Raw genomic sequence first — 18,927 nt, 5'->3', positions numbered from 1 at the left:
TGATGACTTTCTTTTAGCTGCTGACTCTGAGAGCACCTGTAAGGAGGGCACTGTGTTATTGCTTATTCACCTGGCTAAACATGGTCACAAAGCTTCGCTTAAAAAGTTTCAATATTGTTGTCAGGAGATCCTGTCAAAGGAGGGAAGAAGATTGACACCTGAACGTATAAAACACATTTCTGGCATGTCTGTCCCAAATACACAGAAGGAAGTTAAAGCCTTGATAGGTATGGCTTCTTACTGTAAATTGTGGATCCCAAACTTCTCACTACTGATTAAACCGATGTTGGCTTTGACAAAGAAGGGCATTTCTTCGCCATTGCCGTGGAACGTGGAACACCAGCAATAATTTGATCTGCTCAAGACTGCATTGTTCTCGGCACCGGTTTTGGGCACACCAAACTATGAAAAGGCCTTTGTGTTGTTTGTGCATGAATGTGATGGATGTGCTTTGGCTGTATTAACGCAGGAACATGGAGGGAAGAATAGGCCATGCGGTTACTTTTCTTCCGCCCTTGATCCTGTAGCATGCGCTTTGCCAAGATGTTTGTGAGCTGTCGCTGCTGCTGCGTCTGTAAAACAGAGTGAGGGAATGGTCCTAGGCCATGATCTAACCCTGATGGTGCCTCACTCTGTAGATGTTCTATTGAATAGAACCCAAATGCAACACCTCACCTCTGCACGGTTGACGAGATATGAATTGATCTTGTTTGCTCCTCACATACAAATTAAGAGGTGTTGTGTTCTTAATCCGGCTGAACTTTTACCTCTTCCGCAAGGTACTGCTTGCAGTGACGAAGAGTCACATGACTGTCTGTATACTACCGAACAAGAGACAAAGGGTAGAATTGATCTGAAAGACACTCCTTTGAACAACCCACAAGGGGAGCTGTTTTGTGACGCCTCCTGCTTCAAACTTCTGGATGGTACATCCACAGCTGCTTATGCAATCACCACATTGAGCACTGTTAGGCAGAATCCTGTGCAGTGCACTTAGGGACCACTACACCTGATTAAGACTACAGGTGGCAATACAAGTTTTACCTTTGGTACAAGCCCGTACTACTAAGTTATAGTGGTAGCAGTAGCAGAGCAGCCAGGCTTATCTCAAGAGTATATGAGCAGTAGCAGAGATTACACAAAGGGACCACAATTACTTTGACAATTACTTTGACTCAAGCAAAGACTGACTGAAGGTTTCAGGTAAAAAATATAAGTGCATTTATTTTTAAACCATCTGTTATAAACACAACACCTCTATTAAACTTTAAACAAAACCACACGTTAAATACACCACACTAACCAATTTACTTTGTACAGTAAGTCTCAAAGTAAGTACCCTGTGTTTGAATGAACCAGTGTTACGAACAAAACACGATACCGCGGATACGGTTGCGATCACTTTTTGACAGTTCGGTCTACTAAATAAACGCGTATCCGTTACATGAAATGCTACCGGGGCAAGAACACACTTAGCACCTGAGTTACCCAGAGGGAGTTGGAGGCAAAAAGTACAGGCAATATTTCGGTTAGGCAAACAGTATCGAGAAACACTCAGAAACAGGAGTTCAAAAGTCAAAGGGTTGGAGTCAGGTTTAGGTGACACCGAAGGCCTGTGCCCAAGATAACACCGTTAGACAGTTCACGATTCCGTAGAGCCAAAGAGTACTTGAATAATACCAATGTTCGGAAGCAAAAGTTATAAGAAGGAGGGAAGACAAGGACGAGCCTTGGAGATGAAGAAAAAGGGATTCACCCAGTTTCCTCAAGTAGAACACAGTACCTTATTTCCACGATGCAGCTGGTGCCCTGGCAGTTGTTCCTGTTGGTTTCCCGCAGACCCACAATTCCTGGAGCTTCGTTGTGAAGGAGGACATCTGAAGGGGGTCTGCACCACACAGGGATTAAGCCGGCAGCAGTGCCAACGAAAAGGTGTGCTCCTTAAAAACAGGTGAGGCTCAGCAGGTGGCTATCCGGACCACTACAGCAGTGTGCAGCGATTTCGACCACGGCAGAGATCTCTGGCTGAAGAAGATGAGCTGGGTATCCCCACCAGGCTCTGGGGAAGAAGACTCCGGACTGAATCTTCTCTTAGCCGTCGAAGGGTAGATAGCTCAGGACTGCAGCAGGGCTTCACCGGGACGGGGTAGTTGCATCAGCCGTTGTTCTCTCCACTTCTCTTCAGTTCCTTGTAGTTCCAGAGATGACTCTGACTTCTAGACCAAGAGACCTGCCTTTTATGCGCAAAAACCCCCATTCACACAGCCTGGCTGTCAATCACGCAGCAGGGGTGTTGTCCAGCCAGGACAACCACCTCAGCCAATCATGGCAAAGTGCGACTTGGGTTTCCTAGGATACCCTGTGCAGGGGGTGACTACACCCCTTCCCCACATTCAGTCTACCTAGACACCCAGGCGCCAAGAGGAGGGCTTCTCTGCAGAAGACGGTGAACAAAGAAGGCGAACCTAGTTTGCAGCGCAAAGTAAAACACAAGAAGGACTTTAACAAAAAGAAATGGCGAATAAACCCAACCGGAGCCAAAAGAAAGATGATTTGGTTAAGCAGGTTTATGCTTAAGGCTGCAAAAATAGCCAAAGGTATTACCACGTTTATCTAATATAATCGCGGTAGAAAAGTAGGGTAGATACCACTGCCACCAGCCAAGTCTAAATGTTAAAAGAGCAAAACAATGCTCAGGGAGGCACAGACAGAAAAGGGGTACAGATTAGCCCTTTCCAGTACTCCATGTAAGATGGTGTGTACTGGGTCTGTGGTTAAAGTGACTATGTAAAGTAAATGGCAACTTTACCTTTCTCTGGGGGACAGTAGTCAGCCCCAGGGAAATGGAGTCAGAGGGAAGCCTGAAAGACAACCATGGGTTACTACACTAAAGGTGCTGTGTGACCCCTACAAGAACAGGGGCACCTGGAGTGGTGTGCTCCAGTGCCCAAGATCACACAATGAGTGAGAACACATAGGCCAAAACACATGTAAGAGTGAAAAAAGGATGTACACTCTTACCAGGTGGAAAAAATAAACTCCAGAAATCCAGCAAAGCTGCTGGGGGACTCACTAGGTGAGGGAAATTAGCCCCAGAAGGAGAATTCTCTCTAACAAGCACGGTCGTGGAAACCAAGAGAATCACACATAACTCCCTGCAGGCCGCAGAGATTATTGCATTGACCCGAGCTTGTGAACTTTCTGAAGGGCTTACAGTAAACATATATACCGATCGTCAGTATGCCTTTGGGGTGGTTCACAACTTTGGGAGACTTTGGTCAGAGAGAGGGTTCTTAACTTCACATGGTATCAAGATCCAGCATGGCTCTCTAATAGTGCAACTGCTCTGAGCCCTTGCACTCCCTACTCAGTTAGCTGTCGTGAAATGTGCAGCACATCAAAAGGTTATAGATGAAATAGGAAAAGGGAATGCTTTCGCTGATCAGATAGCTAAACAGACTGCCACCGATCCCTTTACAGAGATGTATGTTTCAAGGGAGACTGTAAATGCCTATGCAATGGACGAGGGTGTTGGGTCCGTATGGGATATCCAAGCCGATGCCACGTTAGAAGAATTCAAGAGGTGGGCTGAAGGCTTGGGGAAACTCGATGATGATGGGTGTTGGGTGGATGTGTTTGAAGAGAAATGGCTACTTCCTGACGCCTATGTAATGATGATGGTTGTCATGGCCCATGGCCCTACACATATGTGTCCAGAGGGTTACGAAAATGTTAGAGAAAGTTGGGGCAAATGACAAAATTTCGAGAATTGCTCAGCGCTATGTTCAGGGTTGCATGATTTGCCTACAGCACAATGTGGGAAAGGGGACATCAACTCCAAGGGGAAGCTTTGGGCCACCTTCTGACCCCTTCGAAATCATCCACTTTGATTTTATTGAAATGAAATATTGCAATAATTTGAAGTATGTGTTAGTTGTCATCTATGCTTTCAGTAAATGGGTTGAGGCGTTCCATGTCAAAGATGCTACTGCCATGACTACTGCGAAAACCATGTTAAAAGAATATTTTCCCAGGTTCGGGCTACCAAGAGTCATCTGGTCGGACAACGGTTCACATTTTGTTGCTGCTGTAATTCTGCAGATATGCGTGGCATTACAGATAGACAAACGATTCCATTCGGCCAGACACGCTCAGAGCGCAGGACTAGTAGAAAGACACAATGGTACCATCAAGAACAAGCTCGCTAAGATGTGTGCCGGCACCAAATTAAAATGGCTGGACGCCTTACTGATCGTGTTACTAGCCATGCGTACAACCCCTCAAACTAAGACTGGGCTCTCTCCATTTGAGGTGGTAATGGGGAGACCTGCCAATATCTGGAACCTTCCTAAAAGTAGATCTTTGAAAAATATCAAAAATGTACTTCTTTCAGATTACTGCAGCCAGTTGACTAAAAACCTGTATTTGATTTATCACCAGGTGCGAGAGGCTTTACCTGTTCGATACGAGGGCCCGGGCCACAGCATTCGGCCTGGGGACTGGGTGCTCACCAAGGCATTTGAGCGCTCTTCCTGCCTTGCACCTCATTGGCGGGGCCCATTCCAGGTCCTGCTGGTCACACAAACGGCGGTGCGTGTCTCAGGCAGGAAACATTGGACTCATGCGACGCACCTCAAGAAACTTCCTCACCCAGTGCCACATGATAAAGAAGAAACAGAACCCCTCACTAACGCTGGAACCAACGATCCCAAAGCAGTAAATAGCGCTGAGAGTGCTTCGGAGAATCTCTCTGAGCGCGTGAGGCTTGGGGAACCCATCATTTTATCTCCACACTCTCCAAAAGTTTTGCTTTCGAAACTATCGTTTCAGATTCTGCATCTTCACTTGCTCTTGACACGTTGCCTCCAATGGGAAGTGACGACACATTGTTTTCGGATCAATCAGTACCAGGAACAGCAAGGTACAATCTGCGTCCAAGGAAATAGACTTACGGCACAGTTTTGTTGTGCATTCGATAGACTTACGGCACGGGTTCGGCTGTGCATTGGGAGAAGTAAAAAAATCATTGAGGGCTTGGTTTTTTTTGCCCAAATAATTGTTTCAGAAAAAGGGGATTCTGTTGGCTAGGGTTTTGGAAGGACTAAGAAGTCGCTCGGCCGGGAGGTCGCCAGCAATGAACATTGGAGGTTTCCGTTTGAAGACTGCAATGCCTGTCACCGCTACCGTTTGTATTGGACTGATAAAGGATCGTGTGACCAGCTGGGATAATGGACAAGCCACTTGGGCCCCGAAAACGTATTGCTGTCTTTTTATAATGTTAATTGGTTTTATAATAGTCACTATCTTAGGCTTATGGTACGCTGAGGAAGTTCATCCTTTAGAGTCCTTGTTACCGACTGAAAATGTATCCATTGTTTCTACTTCTTTTGTGCATTTGCATACTCTTTCTCCTAGAGACTCCCAGCATAGACGAAGATATCATAACAATACATTGCTACTTATCATGAATGCTACACATGCCATTTTTAATCGGTCCAACTGTTGGGTCTGCTCGCATTTACCGCAAGATGGGGATAAGGGGCTAGGTTGGTATATCCATCCTTTACCTTTGACAACTGCTTGTTATGCTTCTCTTAGAGCACTGTGCTTTGGCCGATGGAACGATAGCATCTTGGGGAACTTTGATGTCACTAATTTGAATAGTTTTGAGAAACGTGTTCTGACTCCCCTGGGATGCTCGCTTTTCGCAAATAGGAGCAAGCTTAACATTGCTTCTATTAAGCCCTCTGATAGACTGTCTGTTCCCTTTCAATCTTTGATTTCCTTCAAGATGGCTCTGATAGGCAATAAGGATGCCATGCCTCCTTCATACACTCTTAACCATAGCCCCGATTCAGTTTCTTTCTACATACAGAGGAATGGTACTCAGTCAATGGGAGATTTTAAAGGTTGTGTCACTGTTGCAAATTTGACTGGGGAAGAAAGACCTTTGTATGTAGGTGAACCTGTCTACTTTGTTTGCGGTAATGTAGCATTTCCATGGTTACCCAGGGATTGGCAGGGAACTTGTTATTTAGGGATCCTGTTACCTGGGGTGTTCATAGCTAGTACTGTAGAGGGTTCGAAGGCTCGTCCACGGCGGGACGAGAATGGTGACATTCCAGCACAGGTCTTAGGAGATGTAGCAAAATCCGTTGTGCCATTTTGGGGGCAGATAGCGAATTCCGAAGATATCAGAAGACTAGCGAGAGTACTGGAGAAAACCATCAACCGGACCACGGACATACTCTATAATATGACATTAGAACAGAAGGCAATAAGATTAGCAGCACTTCAGAACCGGATGGCATTAGATGTCACCCTGGCCGAACGTGGTGGAGTATGTAAATCAGTGGGGTCCGCTTGCTGTGTTTTCTTGCCAGATTCCTCCCCAACTATCTTCAAAGCAATACAGAATCTGCACGTCCTTAGTTCAGAAGTGCATGTTCCCGAGGGAAACTGGGATCTTAGTGCTTGGTTCTGGGACTTCTTGCGATCTTGGGGTTGGAAGGTGCTTTCGGTCTTACTGATCATTTTGGGAATTCTGTTATTCCTTTGCTGCTGTATCCAGTGTTTACCTAGTATGTGTTCGATGCTAGGGGGATGTTGCGCACAGGCGATAGGTACAATAGGACATAAAGTGTATGCCCCAGATAAAACCTCCAAAGAATAAGTGTTAAAAGAAATGTTTGCGAATGATCTAATGGCAATAGATATTTCTGACAGCGATTCAGGAAGCATGGACGATGATACATGGAGTTGTTTCTAAATAGACCAGAAGTAGTTTAGCACTTGGCATAGGCCAAAAGGAGGGTTTGTCAAACGGGAAATTATATTGTGCCTCCTATTGTAATGAATATATGTATATTGGCCTAAGCCAAGCTGCTTGTAAGCCACTTGCGAAGAAATTCGTGTTGCAAGGACCCGACCTTAGAATCAATGTAAGCCGCCATTTTAGGTTAATCTGCCATTTTAAGTTCTCGCTGCAAAGTCACCCTGTGAGCTAAATGGTGGACAGTGTCACTCCGAAAATGTAACATGGCTGTCTTGACCTCTATGTATAAGCTAATGTATAACTTGCCTGCAGGCCACTTGTTAGGGTCATGAACTGAGACCTTGTCCTTCGTTGACCTGTGTGTAAAGGATTACTCGTGCCAATGAAACTAATCCGCGAGCATATGTTAAGAACAATGTATCCAAATACTGAACCAAGAACACTTGTTTAACTACATTGTATTAATGTTTGAGAAGGCTCTATGAGGAATCCTAAAATACACTGTTGCCGTGTAGGCTTGTTGACAAATGTATTAAAGGCAAACCCGAAGCGTATAGATGTGTGAACCCGGCATGAACCCTAGATCAGTAATGTATTAGTGGAATATTAACCCACAGTGGGGGTGGACATCATGTTTTCAAAAGTATAAAAGGTGCGACTAATCTAATGTACAGCCCCACTCACTGAGCAACCCGAACCACGCTGGAGTTCGTTGTGTTGTACTGAGGGCCGATAGCTATCCGTTACTTTTGTCCTTTGAAACTGTTCAGTATAAAATAAAAGATCTTTGTATGTTCCTTTGTAACCCGTGTTCAGTGTATTTCCTTTTGGGGTACTCAGCCTCGATATTTTCTCTTTGTGTTCGCAGTATCAGTCTGCTGACCAACGAGGGCACGAAACTGCTTATAAAATTCCAGGGTGATCAAGAACCATGGGAATGTGAAGGGTAGACACCGAACACCACTGTCTCAAATTAAGACACAAGTTGGGAAGTACTTTTCCACCTATGATGGATGAGACGTATCCCGCCTGTTCTCGCCTTTCCATTTCCCACACAGAAACCTCACAGTAATCGCCCTGGCCCTGTCAAGGCTGGACTATGAGCATAGCTACTACTGTCGAAGAAGCTCCAGGGAATCTACGAACTGGGAAAAAGATATCACAATCCATCAGCACTATGAGCCCTTCACTGCATAGCCTAGCAGAACTGCACTCCTGACAGCGCCTCAATAGAACAGAAAATACCCAGGAGCTCATTGTTGGCAATAATGAGCACTGGACTCAGGATCTCGATGCCCAAAGCAATCCCAGATCGCCTAGAAAGCACTCAAGACCTGGCTCTTCAATGATCCTAGAAAGTAGCACATCCCTTGCAACTTATAAGGCACAATCCAGTTAAAGGCTGTACCATTTCTACTGCTCCACAGAAATAACATAACTCCTGAACTAGAACACAGATGAGGAGCGATCAGATCAGAAAGAGGATCTAACTAAATGGTAAGAGGACGATCAACCGACTGAGCAGCTTACCCATTTACAGCAAACCAACAACAAACATGCACTGCAAAACAGACACACTACCAAGGACTACCAGCCGGAGCATCAGCTCACCAGCAACCCCACCAGTGGACCAGATAGACACTCAATGGAAAGGTCTTGCCCAAATCTAACACTACCAACCCAACTAAGCTTCCAGTGTCCCATCCTAAACGGCACCACATCCCTCCACACCACCATAGCACTGAAACACTCAATACTAAACATCCAAGGACTACCTACAGGAGCATTAGCTCACCAGCAACCCCATCAGTGGACCAGGTAGACACTCTATGGAAAGGTCTTGCCGAAATCCGAACACTAAAAACCCAACTAAGCTTCCAGTGTCCCATCCTAAACGGCACCACATCCCTCCACACCACCATAACACTGAAGCGCTCCATATTAAACATCCAAGGACTACCTACAGGAGCATCAGCTCATCAGCAACCCCATCAAAGTACTATATAGACACTCTGTGGAAAGATATTGCCCAAATCCAGTACTAACAACCCAACTATGCTTCCAGTGTCCCACTCTAAATGGCACCACATCCCTCACACCACCATAACACTGAACCACTCCATGCTAAACATCCAAGGTCTACCTACAGGAGCATCAGCTCACCAGCAACCCCATCGAAGGAACAGATAGACACTCTATGGAAAAGGCTTGCCCAAAACTAATACTAACAGAGCAGCTAAGCTTCCAGTGTCCCACCTTACGCAAACACATCCCTCCACGCCACCATAACACTTCAGCACTCTGTAATAAACATTGGTGACCAATACCACAAGCATATGACATTCGCCAGCCCTTTTACCATCCTTCCTTGCTAATCCACCCGCCCCCATTCCTTCCTTGTAACCTGCAACTTGTGCAGGTTTCCTGACCTTACTGCATCTAAAAGTGGAGGGGGTTCCCAGGGTACACTAGGGCACTGCCTCTCCTACAGAACCAATCACTTTAGCCTGTTCTTTCTTGGCGTGCTGTCAGGTTCTGTGTTGTTACATCACTACTGAGGTAACATTTTGCAAAAGGTGCACCCTTGTTCATTCCACCTTCACATGTGATGTAAATACTGATCTCTTTACTGTGAAGTTTTGTGGTGATCTGAACTACCTTGAACCTTTTCACATGCCGGGCCAGTTTTGGCATCCACCCTTTTCCCCTTTTCCTTCTTTCCCTCGTGTGCTGTGAAACGACATGCTTGTATGTGTGTTTACAAAACACCAATCAAATAAAATTTAAAATGTAAACCCAACTGGGCCACCCACTCCCAAAAAACACCTAGAAACGCACCCACCTAGAGAGCCTGGTTTCTTCAGCATCCGTTCCTCCCATCTACTGCTGCTACTAACTTCCCACTTCAACTAACCCCCAACCAAACCATTCTTTTGAAGACCCAGAAGTACAAAGAGGCCATCGAAACGTCAGTAGTGACGCTACATAGTATCCAATTGCATAACAAATCTCATCCTATCCACTCAAAGGAAGGTGGGGAGACTTGGGATGAGGACGCTTATCTACCGGCCTCCACCCCCGCCATATCAGAACAAAATCCTCCCAGGGAAAGACTTCACTTCACTGCCCTCCAAGGAGAACACATTTTCCACAGGTAAACACAAGTGGGCGGGAGAGTTCAACAGCATTTGCCCGGCCTGTCCTTTTCCAGAGAGGCCCAGTGTGGTCTCCCAGCCTGCCAGCCTTCATCACTGGCAGGAGAGAGGGAGGTCTGGGTGCCTGCCTACTCCACGGAGCCCCCACGTGGAACCTCTCTCTCACACACCTCAGTAATGGAACACATCAGGAAGAAAGGGCAAATATCGACGCATGGATCCCAGGAGGACAGGAGGCACTGGGGAGGGGGAGGTTATACAAGAAAGGTTAGTACGGGCGCAGGGATGGGGTACAGGGAGGAGGAGCGGGATAGGAGCAGAGAAGACATGAGCTGTGACTGGAAAAGAAAGCACAGGGAAGGGAGAGGTGAGACTGAGCCTAGGAAAGTAAGTACATGTGCATAAGAGGGAGAACGGGGAGGAGTGAACTGGGTGCAGGAAAGGGAACTGGAGAGAATGCAAAGAATGGCGGTACAGAGAAGGGAAGCTCAGGGGACATTCAAGCAGCAAAGAAAAAGGGTAGAGCGGCCGGGTCTCCTACCTACCCAATGCAGGATCTTCACATTTGGACCTCCAGACGTCATCACAGGAGCAAAGCTGGTACCAGGATCTGCTCACCTGTGAAAACAAGAATGGAATATTCAATGCCCTGGGGTGTGCAGAGCTGTAAAAAGCAGGCAGATGGCTCCCCAGTATTTCTCTTCAGTATCTGTGCCAGCACACCAACTCCTAGTACTGTTCTTCAGTATCAGCTTGGAATAGCACCCACTCACCGCCGCACTACTCTTCATTACCTGCAGTGGTCCAGCTATTCAATTATATTCTATTCTGTGTATATATATATATATTTTTTTTTTCACTAAAAACTTTGTTGAAGAGACATTATGGTTAAGTTGCACTAATAGAAACCTATGAAATTCAATTAAAAAACATTGTTTAAGGAACGTTATGGTTACAAGTAAAACCGAAAAACTTCAGAAATTCACCAGTTATGGTAAACTAAGCAACCATAACTCACGCCACTACCGTGCATTGCTAAGACTGATACCCTGGACATAAAAATGACATCACAAATGTCATTGATGACATCATTGATGACATCACATATCTGGGCCACTTATTTTTGTTCACTGACATATCTAGGCCAGGTGGTTTCTTCACTGACAGTCAGAATATTGCATTTCAAAAGGTTCTATATATCTATACGTTTACCTTGTCGTATGTTCTTAAAGTACTTTCCTTAGGGATTGGTCTCAGTTTATGGTGCACATACATAGGGCAATAAGCAGGCCTCAAAACACAATTCAATGTATACATGATGATGAGCTTTAATGTTATTAACATTTTCTGGTGATGCTGCTTCTTTCTTCCTTACTTTAGTTTCCTTGTATGTGCCTCCGATTTGTATGCATTGTGGGTCTTCATATTTATTGTTTGTAGTAGCACAAGTGTGTAGTTTCTTGAATTGGTAGCTATTTAGTACATGTTTAACATTACTGAAAACTCTGATAAGGTAGCATTCATTATTTTGCTATCTAAAATCACAAATTAAAAATATTGTACTTCTATGATGCATGCTGCAGCCATTGCCTATGTTTATGTATGATTAGGTTCCTGTATTACCAACAACACTACAGTGCAATGTTTTGTTTAGATGAGCACATTTTCTAATAGATTAAGTAGCTCATGATAGGTCTCCCGATCACCCCTGACATTTTGTTACAACATTATAAACACAACCCCTTGTAGGGACTTTTCATCAAAATTAATTTCACATGTGATGTCATCAGTGATGTCATCAATGACATTTGTGATGTCATCTTTGATGTCCTAGGCGTTAGTCTTAGTAGTGCACAGTGCTGGCACGAGTTATGGTTGCTTAGCTTACCATAACTGGCGAATTTCTGAGGTTTTTCAGTTTTATTTGTAACTATAATGTCCCTTTAACACTGAATTTCATAGGTTTTTATTCGTTTTTTCAGTGAACTTGATAGGTGACTTACCACAATAGAGCAACAATTTTGTCCAATTTACAAAGTTTCACCTTAAAACTCTATACACTTGTTGCAATGTTTTCCACTGTTTTTGCATTTGTCGAAAGTCTGCAAACGTCTGAACGTCTGACGTCATTGCAGACTTTCTGGACAGTCTCATGTGACCTCGGCATGATGACGTGCCTACGAATGCATCCGCACTTCCCGATCGGGACCGTGCTTCGTGGACATTTTGAAACAGCATTTTCACTGATCTAAGAACTTTCAAGCTCAAAATGTACCCTTGCACAGCTCCTACACCTATTCTTACTCATTATCCATTAACAATGTAGTACAGAGCACATAGTTGGAATAATATTAGCAACACTGCTATTTATCTTAAAGATTGCATCAGCTATTGCCATCCCTCCTCCCCAAGAGCCACCATGACTACCACCACCAGCTGGATGACCTACACAACAATAAAAGTGCACTACTTCCAAAGACAATGAAGAGGACCAAGAAGATGAGGTAGAGGGAGTGCCTACCTCTAGCATCCAGAGAGAATCATGTGTGTGGCAGTTCTTTACCACTGTTGGGAATGTACCAAAGGCTAAAGCTACCAAAGTGAAATGCACTCAGTGCAACGTTGTACTCAGTCGCAGACGACCTAGACATCACTCCTATGGGACCACCTCCATGCGCTGCCACACCAAATCCAACCACCGCAACGGGCTCAGAAAGTTTTTTCCTTTCTTAGCAAGTAGTAGGCTGTGTTCCTCCACCTCATCTTCCTCAACCAATACTGTAACCACACAGCCTACTTCTGTGGGACACAAAATCCCACCAGCTACGTTGCAAGCAATAAAAGAGGCTATTGATCTATATCTTTCGAAGACAACGGTCCTCTTTATATACTGCAATACACCACTCTGCAGGGGGGAGCAATTTTTAAGTGCTTCTGAAGCAGTAATCAAGGAGAATGAGAAACACTGCCGCTACCTTAGATGTAACACACGCGCAAAATCTTCCCCTGTCCACCTACCCCTGCAGATTAGTGATTGGTGCATCTTCTCTCTTTTCCCTAATTTCCCTCCCCACCTTACTTTCTAACCTCCCCTGCAAAAAAAAAAGAATCAGAAATCAACAGGAACCACCTTTCACAGTTAAAAAATAGAACAAAAAAAATAATCTTATGGACTCCATCTACTTTACAGTTCTCAGTAAAGTACATAGACGCAATGAGATTTTCCAATATTTCCATTAGCTTTTTGTGTTATGCTAATGGAAATAATGTGGTGTTCATCCCCCGTTCCAGGCACTGGAACGGGGGATAACTGCCAGGCAGCCAAGTTATCAGCCCAGGGGAAGCAAGGGTAGTTAAAGCGGGCTACAGACCGTTATCTCCCATTCCAGCCCCTGCAATGGAGGATGAAGGCTATTAGCACTGCGGGTTGCCACAGTGGTATCCCTATGCTAAAAGAATTGCCTTCCTACGCCAGGGCACACACGGCATCACGCTGTAGGTTGGAGCCCCTCTTCCCTTTCCATGGCGACCTGCAGGAGGCGAAGAGAGAACCCTATGACCATATTAAGCTTCCACACACCAACTGCCACTTAAAAATCTTTTACGAACCTTTTCCATCTACATTTCCCTTACTTAGCCCAAAAATGTTTACACAATGCTCCTATAAATGCACATATGTATTGTGCAGTGAGATAAGGGCATAAATAGAAGGGGCAGTATGGATGGGCAAGTGCTCATGAGAACCCAGGAGGGAAATGCCAAAGTATGCCACGGTGGGACACCTCTGGGTAATTACTGGAGCAGAGGAGTCCCAAGGGTGGGGTGCAGCTTAACCATAGCATCCCATTAACAAAGATGTTTCTGTCAATGTAATATATGTTTATAAATGAAAATGTTTCATGGTGTTACATCACTGTATATAAGTTATTAATAATTCCTCTTTTCAGATATATGAAAGAAATATAAAGCTCCTTTAAGAAACATATTTTTTGAAACACATAGTTATGTCTGTTGTTATCAGCGGTGCATGCTGGGGATGGAAATCATCATTCAATTGCCTACAGCACAAAGCTCCACCATGACCCCAGTCAAACCAAAACAAACCATCCCTATTATTCACTGCACCTACCCTACATCCTTGTTCAGTGTCCACTATACCATAATAATGTAGCCAATGGCCAATGCTCATGTCTTACACCCCTGGCCAGTCTCCAAATCCATGGGGCATAGGTTTCGGCTATGGTGCATTCCACAATATGCAAATGATCAGAGTACACATTTGCGTTTGCCAAGGGCCAGCCACACTACCCAGACACCTAATGTAGATCACAAGCTTTTCTACTTACATTCTTACACTTTGGAAAAATAAAATACAAGACATATTTCCAAAAACATGCATGCAGGTCCTTGCTAATGCTCGTCGCGCAAGTTTTTTTGTACTCTAGTCCACCACTTCAGGCTGTAACCGCAAGCAGAATATTTTTTCCCATTCAAACCTACTGCTTCAGCCATGCTGCATGCCCCAATAAGTACATTACAGTAAACATTTCTCCTTGCTGACAGCCAGGTCCATTGCCCAGACACCAAAGTTATATCACTGTGTTATGTACTTACTATTTATACTTTTTTTTAAAAAAACACAGGTCATATTTGCAAAACCATGCTTTCCAGTTCTTGCTGATCCTACTTGTGCATATTTGCTGCAATTCCATCCAGCAGTTCAACCTGTACCCACTGTCATGAAACCACACCACCACCCCCTTTGGACCTCCTGGTCCATACAACGACGTGCCAGAATGCCTTCCACCCCCTCCCAATATGACGGACGCCGCTCCCTGATCAGCGGTGTAGTTTTCTAGCTAGGCTAGATAAGCGCCCAGCCCCTGCGGTTCGGCGCATGTCAATCCGCTCACAGTCCTAGTCTGATTGCTGTTTCCCAGTGTTCATTTAGAGAAACTATCCTTGTTACCATCGTGCCTCCACGGTACTCCTTCCAGGACTTCTCCACGGTTGCCATTATACCGCTTACCTCCGCTCCAGGATATCCAAAGTCTTCCGGATCCTTAACCACGGCGTGTTCCACTGACTCCGCGGTACTCCTTCCAGGATTGCTCCGTGGTTGACATTAGACCGCTTACCTCTGCTCCAGGATATCCTAACTCTTCCAGATCCTTATCCGTGGCGTGTTCCACTGCCTCCGCAGTACTCCTTCCAGGACTGCTCCCGCGGTTGTCCTTATACCGCTTACCTCTGCTCCAGGATATCCAAAGTCTTCCGGTTCCTTGACCTTGGCTGCTTCACGCCGCCTCCCCTGATACTCCTTCCAGGACTGATCTTCCACGGTTGCCCTTGCACCGCCCCTGAACTCCGCACTTCTGGCTATTACTACCACCAGAGTGGCGTCAGAAGCCCGTCCTGACCTCCACGAGACCCGCACTTCCAAGAAATGTGGACAGCCAGAATCTGCAAAGAGAAATCTCACAAAGCCTCAACAGGTGAGTCTACAATCAAGTTGTGACATTTTGACATGCCAACTGTCTGACAAGGCTACAGAGATGGATCGTAATGTTCAGGACCTCTTACGAGGGATGCAAGAACTTTCCACAGAGGTACAGAATCTAAAGGCAGAAACTGGTTTTGTTCCAAGATTTGGCCTATCAGGACAGCGCTTCTATGAGTGGAGCAGTGGATAAATACAATGGCTCCCCTAAGGCACTCCGCTCCTTCCTGGACTCCTGTCTAGTACACTTTACCTTCAAGCCATACTACTTTTCCACTCCTAGAGCCAAGGTGGGATTTGTGATAGCCCATTTTACCGGCAATGCCCTGGCCTGGGCTACCCCACTAATCTCTGCGGGAGATGCCCTGTTGGATAATTATGATGGTTTCATTTAGGTCTTTACGGAGATGTTTGATCGCCCGGACCAGGTGTATACCGCACAAGAAAGACTGCTGGAGTTCCATCAAGGATCACAGGATATATTATCCTACATTACCAGATTCAAACAACTTGCCAAAGAGGCTGACTGGTCTAATGAGGCATGTTTCACCTTGGTCCGACGTGACCTTAATGATGAAATAAAAGACGAGCTAGCCAGAATAGCATGTCCAAACTCCTTCCAGGCCCTCATGGATTTATCCTTGCAAATTGACTTCAGAATTCAAGAAAGAAAGGCAGAAAGGAAAAGAGCCCGAAGCTCCCCTCCCAAGATGTCTCTGTTCGCTCCTACCACAAAGGAAAGCCCTCCTGTTGAACCTGAACCCATGCAACTGGGAGCTATGAGGGGCCCAATTTCAACTCAGGATAAAAACCGCAGATTTAACAGTTGATTGTGCATGTACTGTGCTTCGGATAAACATTTGGTCAGGAACTGTCCCATAGCACCACCAAGTCGTTCGGGAAACGCCAGCTCCCGATCCTGAATGGAGCCCAGTTTCGGGAGACCCAAGACCGCTCCATCCCTGCAATCCTGGACCCTGCATCAAGATGCAACCTGGTGGTCCTTGAGGTTACTCTACTCCCTTCCAATGGAGGACCACAGAAAGTTCTAGCCTTGTTAGACTGTGGTGCTATGGGGATATTCATGGACGATCAATGGGCATTTAAACACGACATTCCCAGAGAAACTAAGGATGTCATTCAGACAGTCGAAGGAATTGACGGTTCCCCCCTATCTTCTGGACCCATCCCCCAACAAACCAGGAAGATCATGCTCTCACTCTACCACCATCAAGAAACCATACAGTTCGACATAATCAGAGCCACACATTATCCAGTGGTCCTTGGCATGCCCTGGTTAAAGAAACACAATCCTTATATCAACTGGGCTGCAGGCTCTTTGTTTTTGGGCTCAGAGTTCTGCCTCTCGAACTGTCTGACGTCTGTCACCAAATCTAAAGTATCCAAGGCAGAAAGAGGGATGAATTCTTCTCTTCCCATTTCCAATGTCAATCAATTACCAGATATTTACCAACATTTCTCTGACGTCTTCTCCTCGGCCATTGTGCAGACCCTGCCTCCACACAGACCAGAAGATTGCACTATCGACACCGAGGAAAATGCCACAATACCCTTTGGTAGGATGTTTATCCTATCAGAACCTGAAAAGAAGGCCCTGCGAGAATATTTGGATACAAACCTTGCTAACGGCACCATCCGTCCATCCAAGTCCCCTGCAGGAGCATCCTTATTTTTTGTACTTTTTTTTTTTTAACAACTTGTTTTTAACTTTGCACACAGATTAAGTAGTTACATTTGCAACATTCAATTTCGGTGAACATATAACATATATTGGCTGGTTTTACATTACATTTACGTCAACAGGGGCAGATGAATCCGCCAGGTATTGCTTGTAAGGTGCCCGTATATTCCTAGGTTTGGAGGGGGCCATCACTGAGTCTGTGTACAGTTCTTCGGTGTCGTTAGCCCACAGCATGTCACTGTTCCAGTCCTCTACTGTTGGCGGCCGAGCATTTTTCCATCTCATCAATATGACCCTTTTTGCCAACAGCAGACTTAAATTGAGCAGTTTTCGCCAAGTTGGGTTCATTTTCCCAATCGCACCTAATATACACAACTGCGGTGTCCATTCGACCGGTTGGTCCGCCATCTTATCTAGAGCTCCGCAGACCCCGGCCCAGTATTGTCTCAGTTCTACACAGTCCCACACCATATGGTATATGTTAGCATTTTCAGAGTTACATCTTGGGCAATTGCCAGAGAGTGCAGGGTATAGACGCTTGAGTTTCACCGGCGTGTAGTGGGTTCTATGGATAATTTTATAGTGGATCAATTTGAATCTAGAGTTGCATGATATCAGCGTAGTCAGTGCACAGATCTGGGACTAATCCTGTTCTTCTATCGGCTGGTCCAGATCCCACTCCCAACCGGCCTTTGCAGCATGGGGTGGTTTCGGGCGTGTTTGCATTATAGTTTTGTAGAGAGTGGAGGCCGTGACCTTCTGAGTCCCCCCCGTGAATATGTAACCAAGACCCATGTTTATTTCGGGTTCATTCGAGAATGATGGGTAAATCCGTTGTGTGGTTGCTGCAACCTTGTCGAACTGCTGTCTGTGTGTGTTTGTGTTTCCTACCGTGTCTTTAATCTCATCCCACTTCAAAAAGTGTTTATCCCGGAACATCTGTCCCCATTGTGTGATGCCTCTGGCACTCCAGTGCATTGCTACTGCACTATCTACGGGGAAGGGTGTGTGGGGGTCACCCCATATTGGCATGCTCGGGTGGTATAACTTGCTGGCTCCAAACATATCATTTATTTTGGCCCATGCAGTGATTATGACATTGGATGGGTGTATAGTGTTATATCGTTTAGGTGTGGGCCTAGTGATTTTCTGTAGAGCCAGTATCGCCTCCTGTTCTCTCGCAGGAGGGGGTGTGGGGCCAGGGTTGAGGAAGCATGTAGCCCAGTCGGCAGCATATTGCTCCTGCGCTGCCAGGTAATACAATTCCACGTCGGGGGCCATTAGGCCACCTCTGGGATACGTATCTGTTAGCACCCTCCAGCTCAGTCTCGAGTGGCCTCCCCATACTAACGCTGTGCATGCACTATTGATTCTGGAGAATAGTGCGCGAGCCGGCCACACCGGTACTGTACTGAACAGATAGAAAAGCTTAGGCAAAATGATCATTTTAATTAATGCTATCCTCCCCATCATTGATATAGGAAGGGCATTCCAGCGCTTTATTTTGGTGCAAAGTGCATCTGCCAGAGAGCTGTAGTTCAGTGTTCGGGACAGTTGAGCGGACCTGGCGACAGCAGCGCCTAAGTAAACAATGTGTACTGGGCTCCATATGAGGCCGTGGAGGTTTTGGGGCTGCGTGGTGGCATCTGTGAGCGGGAATATCTCTGACTTATTGGGATTTAGGCGAAGACCTGAATATTCGCCGAACTCTTTCACTGCAGCCAGCACCCTGCCCAGTGTGCGGTCTGGGTTCTTCAGGTATAACAAAATATCATCTGCATAAAGCGTTATAATA

General features: G+C 45.6%; 1 protein-coding gene across 4 annotated transcripts in view; it reads right to left on the bottom strand.

Moving 5' to 3' along the window:
- LOC138503489 (F-box/WD repeat-containing protein 7-like) overlaps window positions 1-18,927 on the bottom strand; it is a 733,637-nt gene that overhangs the window by 519,222 nt on the left and 195,488 nt on the right. For all 4 annotated transcript variants that reach the window (XM_069623260.1, XM_069623261.1, XM_069623259.1 and 1 more), the window contains exon 10: window positions 10,476-10,548. In XM_069623260.1, the coding sequence (XP_069479361.1) occupies window positions 10,476-10,548 (73 nt within the window). The remainder of the gene's footprint in view (window positions 1-10,475; window positions 10,549-18,927) is intronic.

The sequence above is a fragment of the Ambystoma mexicanum genome, chromosome 11, assembly GCF_040938575.1.
Source record: "Ambystoma mexicanum isolate Mex_15411 chromosome 11, UKY_AmexF1_1, whole genome shotgun sequence".
NCBI classification, from domain to species: Eukaryota; Metazoa; Chordata; class Amphibia; order Caudata; family Ambystomatidae; genus Ambystoma; species Ambystoma mexicanum.
This window is presented reverse-complemented; position numbering and strand designations above follow the sequence as displayed.